The following is a 7,850-nucleotide window of genomic DNA, read 5'->3' on the forward strand; positions in this document are numbered from 1 at the left end:
CATAAATAGCAGAGGAGCCAAACACCAACTCCTTGTAGACCACACAGTCGCCCGAGACTGAAAAACCCGACACACCAACCTGTGCACTGCTTGGATTAATTACAAGAAAGCCTATGACTCAATGCCACATACCTGGATCATTGAATGCTTAGAGATGTACAACATGAATAGGACTCTAAGAGCCTTCATTGCAAACTCGATGGGGCTATGGAAAACCACCCTTGAAGCCAACTGCAAACCACTTGCAGAAGTGTCCATCAAATGTGGCATATACCAAGGAGATGCTCTGTCCCCACTGCTGTTCTGCATAGGCCTGAACCCCCTCAGCCAAATCATCAACAAGACTGGCTACAGATACCGACTCAAGAATGGGGCCACAATCAGTCACCTCCTCTACATGGATGACATCAAGCTGTACGCCAAGAGCGAGTGAGACATCGCCTTACTGATCCACACCACCAGGATCTACAGCACTGACATTGGGATGTCATTCGGACTAGAGAAGTGTGGTCGGATGGTTACAAAGAGAGGGAAGGTCGTCCGCACAGAAGGGGTCTCACTCCCAGAAGGAACAATAGCAGACATAGAGCACAGTTACAAGTACCTGGGAATACCACAAGCAAATGGCAACCTCGATGAGGTCACAAGGAAAGGAGCCACAGCCAAATACCTCCAACGAATAAAGCAAGTCCTGAGAAGCCAGCTCAATGGCAAGAACAAGATCCGTGCAATAAACAGCTATGCCTTACCAGTAATCAGATACCCTGCCGGAATAATTAGCTGGCCAATGGAAGAGATAAAGGCCACGGATGTTAAGACTCGGAAGCTACTAACCATGCATGGAGGGTTCCACCCCAAATCCAGCACCCTGAGACTGTACACAAGCCATAAGGAAGGAGGCAGAGGACTAGTGAGTGTGAGAGCCACTGTCCAGGATGAAACATCCAAGATCCATAAATACATCAAGGACAAAGCCTCAACGGACGATGTGCTCAGCGAATGTCTCAGGCAATGGGGAACAGAGGACGAGGTGCTGGAGGAACCATCATGGGAAGACAAGCCCCTACATGGGATGTACCACCGACAAATAACTGAAGTGGATGATGTCAGGAAATCCTCCCAATGGCTGGAAAAAGCTGGACTCAAGGACAGCACGGAGGCCCTCATCCTGGCCACCCAGGAACAGGCCCTAAACACCAGAGCAATAGAGGCTCAGATCTACCACACCAGACAAGACCCAAGGTGTAGGTTGTGCAAGGAGGCCTCTGAGACAGTCCAGCACATAACAGCAGGGTGCAAGATGCTGGCAGGGAAAGCGTACATGGAACGACATAACCAAGTGGCGAGCATAGTGTACAGGAACATCTGTGCCGAATATGGACTGGAAGCCCCGAGGTCAAAGTGGGGAACACCCCCAAAGGTGGTGGAGAATGACCAAGCTAAGATCCTGTGGGACTTCCAGATCCAGACAGACAAGATGGTAATGGCGAACCAACCGGACATTGTGGTGGTGGATAAAGAACAGAGGAAAGCCGTTGTGGTGAATGTAGCAATACCAAGTGACTACAACATCAGGAAAAAGGAGAAACTGGAGAAATACCAGGGCCTCAGAGAGGAACTGGAGAAGGCCTGGAAGGTGAAGACCACAGTGGTGCCTGTGGTCATCGGGGCCCTCGGGGCAGTCACCCCCAAACTGGAGCAGTGGCTCAAACAGATCCCAGGAACAACATCAGACATCTCAGACCAGAAATGTGCAGTTCTAGGCACAGCCAAGATACTGCGCAGAACCCTCAAGCTCCCAGGCCTCTGGTTGAGGACCCGAGCTCAGAGGATGAAAAACGAGACCACCCGCGGAGGGTGAGAAGGGAATTTTTATTTTTATTTTTATATTATATTTCACCAAGAAACCATGTCTTATAAGACCATTTTTACAGAGTGGAAAGTGATACACCACTAACCCACATGAGGATATATAACTCTTACTAAACAGCACAATATGTTTTCTACTTTTGAAAGTTTTTTTTCTTTTTACATTTCACAAATGGTTTTGTTGATAAAATACAAAACAATATGTAACCATGACATTTACAGCGTGGCTAACTAAAACTAGCCATAATAGACACTTTAACTATGTTGACAGTTTATTAACCTTTCCGGCGGATGAACACTTGGAGGCGTATTTGTGCATATAAAACTGTGCAGTCAGTCAGCACTACATTCAACCAACATGCCATGTGTGGAGTTTTTGTCAGCTGGTGAATCTGATCTGTACTGAAAAGAACCTTAACACTCTTTCAACATTCATCACATCACACACACCTCAGTTATTCTCCCCTAAAAACCTGCTGCTGCTTACATGAGAAAACGTCAACGTTTCAGTTCAAAACTCCATTTAATCACACTTGTGCAAGTTTGTGAATAAGTTTATTCTTCATATCTCCAGCTTATTTTGTAACACCTCGATCTGGTGAAGACGGGTATTGAGGGAGGGGTTCGGATATTTTGGGATTTGAATCTTGACTTTTATTTTTATACAGTTCAGGTCATATTTTTCTGAAATTGGTTCATCTATGTTCAGTTAGTTGGTAAAAGACAAAATCTTCAATGTATTCCTACGGTGGAAGCACACACTTTTATTAAACTCATTATTTTATTGGGCCTTTAGTAGGAAGTCTCAATATCAGGAAGAGTTCCTCTGTATACATTTACATCTGTATCTCATTGTGCTTCAAACCACATTTGTGTTAGAAGAACCAGTTTTCAGGATCTGCAGTGTAAGAATCAGTTTGACTGATTTCCTGAACCAGGGATAAAACAGGGCGTAGATCAGAGGGTTCAGGGTGGAATTAAAATAAAACACTAGGAAAGCCACAGATGAAGCGCTGACTCCAGCGTCCTCCGCCAGGAGTGCGACACAGTAATATGGGCAGGTGCATATCAGAAACACAACTACCACAACCCCGAGGATAACAGCTGCCTTGATTTCAGATTTCTTAGCTGTGACTTTCACAGAGACTGCTGCGATGTGAGACTGCATGGCTCGAGCCTGAGACACAACCACCACAAAGACTCTGACATACAGAATGACGATCACGGCGACAGGACCGACGAAGGACAGCAGAAGGTCAAGGATCCCTCCAACATAATCAACACTAACTGCACACTCTCCAGAGCAGGAGTTGTACCTGCCTGGTTTTTGCAGGTTATTTCTCAGCAGGAAGCTGTGGAACAGAACAGAAGAAATCCAACAAATGGCAGCACAAATTTTTGCTCTCTCTGCTGTGACTTTACTGGGGTAGTGCAGGGGGTGACAGATGGCCACGTAACGGTCGACAGAAATAAGCACCATGGTTCCCACTGAGGCGGATGTAATTGCATAGTCTGAAACAAAGTAAATGGCACACATGATGTCCCCAAGATACCAGCAGCCGTCGACCAGCTCTATCTGGAATGAAATGAGGAATCCCACCAGGCAGTCTGAGACAGCCAGAGAGAGCAGCAGGATGTTGGTGGGGCTGTGGAGCCTCCTGCAGAAATGAGAAAACAACACATATATATTAGTAACATCTGACAATTTAAAGAGAAGTTTGTTACATGTTAATATTTACATAATTCAGTTTCTTTTTAATTACTTAAAGTGGCAGACAGAAATGATGACCAGTAAGTTTAAAATCACAGTAAGAAGAGCGATCAAGGATAGCGCAACATAAATAAGCATGGACAGAGAGGGAGGACGCGCGGCCTTCCTGCAGGATGAGTTGAGGTGTGGATAGCATAGTTCATTTTCTTCAACAGCTTGCATTTTCCAAAAATACAAAGGGAGATGAGGAGCCGCTCAACTCTGCCAGCTTTCTATCAGAAACTAATTTAAATGTCTCTAGTCCTGCAGTGATATGGAGGCTGGACCTGAATATTTAGTCTTTACCCAATGGGAGGAGTTATCAAATGTCAATTAAGCAAACGATTCTGATTTCTTTATTTCGTAGCATTTTATATTGTCTTTTTCAGACTGTAGTCTCGTAAGACCCCATTATAGAGGTAAAAGGACAAGATCTCAAGGAAGATTGATAACAGGAATTAAAAATTACACCAAATTTTTCAGAAAGTTAAAAGCTTGGACGTAAACATTTGGCTTTGTGAAACAGCTGATTGAGATGTTATTTAATGTTTTTTTTTTTTTTTATCAGAACGCAAGCAGACATATCCAATCCCGACCTCACACTCTTGATCTTGTACTGACAGTTGATTGTGTCACTTTTCTTTTTCTAAGTACATGATCTTTATCAAACAGAATCGGTTCCATTTTTAGTTTCCTCGATATCACAGAGCAAAAAGACATTCTTGTGCCTGATAGTAGTGCTTCATTTTGTGTTGAATGCTTTAATAAACAAAGCCTTTAGCACATATATCAAATCTATTCTATTCTGTCACATAGAATAGATTTGATTACACGTGTTCTCAACAGACTGATGGTGTAATGGCAGTTCTGGGGTTTCTAATAGTAGAATGAGAGGCATCCCTACATCCAGTGGGTGGCGCAGGTTGCTACAATCGATAGTCGCCACACAGGCACATCCGCTAGAGGGAAACAAACGCACCGAGTATAACACTTTCATTCTGTTGGTTGAGAGGTTGCCAGGCGACTGTGCCAAAAGGCAGTTCCATGTTTCCTAAGCGAGCAGAGACTAAGTCTGAGCGCGAGGAGAAAGTTTGAGTACAATCATTACAAGTTTTGAGAAGAAAGACATGAAGTACTGCTTTCAAAATGAAAATGTAAGCAAAAGTATTAAAAATTTTGAGAACAAAACATCCGTAATCCTGCTCTGACTGAAAATGTGCTCTTGGATTATGGCATAAAAATTCCCCCGTAGTTATTGTGCCTTTTAATATAAGAAATAGAAGGCAAACTTACAAAGGAACAAAACTGGGAATGAACAGGGAGATGATGGTGGGTGTAATGGAGCACAAAGGAAGGAGTCAGTGGTGAATAATAAGTTCAGCTGGATCAGAGTTTTTCAGCCCTGGTCCTCCTGCCCTGCATGTTTTAGCCATTCTCCTGCTTCAGCAGACATGATTTCAAATGATGGCGGATTTACAGGATTTTGCTGAATTGCAGTCATCTGAATGGTCTGTGTTCAAAACACAACAGAAACAACAAGTAAAATGAAGTATGAAGTCTCTGTAAACAAAATTATCTTTCAAACGGGATAGTTGAGACCAAAATACCAGACTTGACTTTTATCATTCAGTTTTTGGTAAAAAGAGAGAGAAACGAGAAAAATGAGAAATGAAGCAAATTAAAATGAAAATGAGTCTCTTTTATGATTAATTGATTTATAGTTCATTGTGACAGGTGATCCCGAAAACTCACAGGGAGAGATTAAGAGGGAGTAGTTTACTATTTGAATCAGACCAGATGCAAAGTTTCTTCACCCTCCGGCGGTCCCAGGAGCGGTGGAATGGACCCTGTGTGAGCTTTAACTAATTTCTTTCACTTTCTTTGTATGTGTGAATTATGTAGGTTTTTGCTAGTTGCCTCGTTTGGAAAATTTAAATAAAAATTGATGTGTTCAATATATATTTTTTATCACTTTTTTAGTGACTGAATGTATACAGTCACAAACATGTCAGCTCCAATTGTAAATGAATGTCTTCAAAGTCTTGATGCAGTGAGAAGTTTCTACAGGTTAGTCAAATTGGGTGAAACAAATCCTTCCAGAGGTGAACTCACTTACTGCGAACTCATTTTTTAAAATGAACAACATCAAGACTAGGTCAGCTCCCAATAACAGCAGCACTGGAGCCATCTGCTGGGGAACCGTCCTGTGTGTGTGTGGTGAGGAGACCCCATGGGTCCGCTCAGCAGGCTCACCCTCCATCCACTCCGGTACTTCAGAGGATGATAAAGACAGAGCGCCAGCCAGAAGCTTGGCATAGCTTTCCTCCCGTCTGTGATCATGCGACACCTCGAGGAGGCTGAACTCTGCTTCCCACAGCTCCTCAACTCCTCCTGCAGGAAGATCGCGCTTCCTCATTCAACCTCAGCGCTCATGTACTGCTTACTATCCTGTGTGTCTTGGCTCACTGTGACCCTTAACCTGCTGGTCATCATCTCTATCTCCCACTTCAAGTAATTAGATGTTTGAACAGTATAGAAAGTCGTGAGAGGTTGTTTTCTTTGCTGAATAATATTTCTTCTTTGAATGTTGACGTTGTTGTTCTCCTCCAGGCAGCTCCACACGCCCACCAACATCCTCCTCCTCTCCTTGGCTGTCTCAGATTTCTTGGTGGGTTTCCTCATAGTCTTTCAGATCCTCCTCATTGACGGCTGCTGGTATCTTGGCGACTTCATGTGTGTTCTGTATTACGTCATTGATTATGTTATCACGTCTGCATCAGTAGAGAACATGGTGCTCATATCAGTGGACTGCTATGTAGCTGTTTGTAACCCTTTCCAGTATCCCACCACAGTCACACAGAAAAGAGTGTGTGTGTGCGTTTCGTTGTGCTGGATGTTTTCTGCCGTCTGTGTCTTTATAGTTTTCAAAGAAAATCTGGGACAGCCAGGCAGGTTTAATTCATGCGTTGGGGAGTGCGTGGTTGGATTTGACGAAGCTGCTGGAATAATAGACGTCTTGTTTTTCTTCATCGGCCCCGTCACCATCATCATCATCCTGTACGTGAGAGTGTTTGTGGTGGCCGTGTCTCAGGCTCGGGCCATGCGCGCTCGTGTTGCAGCCATCTCCCTCCAGGGTTCAGTCAGAGGTAACGTTAAGAGGTCTGAACTCAAATCAGCCAGGACGCTTGGGGTTGTTGCAGCTGCTTTTCTGATATGCATATGTCCATACTTTTTCCTCTCAGTTACCGGTGGGGAGACCCAGTTTAGCGCTTCATCCTTTGCTTTTTTTCTGTTTTATCTTAACTCCTGTTTAAACCCATTGATCTATGTCTTATTCTTTCCCTGGTTTAGGAAAACTATTAAACTAATTTTCACCCTGCAGATACTGAAGGCCGGATCCTCTCAGGCCAACATCATGTAGAGAGTGAGGTTACAGACTTACCACCTGGACATGTTCTGATCTGTCGATGCATTTCCCCACTGGTCATTGTCATCTCCATTCCCTCGTTTCGATATTCCAAATTCAATGTATAATTAATTTATGAATCATTCAACTCCAACTAGCCACAATTTGACCATACATTTTCAACATAATTTCTTAAGCGAGTCCTCAAACTTGAATTTCTTTTTTTATCTGTATATTTTAACCATCACAGTCATTGCAGGACCTTGTTTCCTTTACCTTTAAGTAATCCATCCTGGATTTGTTGTGTGGCTATCAATTTATCTGTGGTTCATATCGAAGCCATACGCTCACATCAAAGTTGATTGTCTTCAGCTGTCTCTTGTTTCCTTTTGATTACTCTCTGGTGTAACTAACCCCCACCTGTGTCTGTGTTTGTCAAAAGTCGTGTCTGTTGTCAGTCACAAGCCAGTTGCTACCAGCATTTGAGCTCCTTGCCTCTGCTCACCTGTGCTGCCTGGAATTGTGTATCTTGTCATTTCATCATTAAATCGTCATTTCTCTCACTTCAACCTGGGTCCACCGCGTCTACCTCACCACCTCAACCACCGCTAATCATGACAGACTCAGGTTGCCTTTGTCCAAAACGAAAGTAGTGTGTATTTAAACTTTAGCTTTTAAATATCTCTCCAGTCATAACATTTCTCCATCCTGTAAAAAAAGAAAAAGCGATGTATACAAATAAGGAGATGTATGCATATGAGTGTAGAGTATGTAAACATCTAAACACATAAATGGTGTTCCAAAATGAACACAACTTGAGCTAAC

The 7,850-nt window shown here is 43.3% G+C and overlaps 2 protein-coding genes across 2 annotated transcripts; one reads left to right on the plus strand and one right to left on the minus strand.

Annotated features, from left to right (window-relative positions):
- Positions 1 to 2,728: 2,728 nt before the first annotated feature.
- LOC106930965 (trace amine-associated receptor 8b-like) lies at positions 2,729 to 3,840 on the minus strand. Its single transcript, XM_015008843.2, has 2 exons — positions 3,633 to 3,840; positions 2,729 to 3,527 (listed from the first exon to the last, which is right to left on the minus strand). The coding sequence occupies exons 1-2, from the start codon at positions 3,800 to 3,802 to the stop codon at positions 2,729 to 2,731; spliced, it is 969 nt and encodes a 322-aa protein (XP_014864329.2). The 5' UTR covers positions 3,803 to 3,840.
- Positions 3,841 to 5,449: 1,609 nt separating this feature from the next.
- LOC106930958 (trace amine-associated receptor 13c-like) lies at positions 5,450 to 7,040 on the plus strand. The gene is made up of 2 exons (XM_015008835.2): positions 5,450 to 6,130; positions 6,230 to 7,040. Exons 1-2 carry the CDS (start codon positions 5,958 to 5,960, stop codon positions 7,038 to 7,040), a joined length of 984 nt encoding a protein of 327 aa, XP_014864321.2. The 5' UTR covers positions 5,450 to 5,957.
- The last annotated feature ends 810 nt before the right edge of the window (positions 7,041 to 7,850 follow it).

The sequence above is a fragment of the Poecilia mexicana genome, unplaced genomic scaffold, assembly GCF_051168715.1.
Source record: "Poecilia mexicana isolate PSO_F unplaced genomic scaffold, ASM5116871v1 scaffold_2, whole genome shotgun sequence".
Classification (NCBI taxonomy): Eukaryota; Metazoa; Chordata; class Actinopteri; order Cyprinodontiformes; family Poeciliidae; genus Poecilia; species Poecilia mexicana.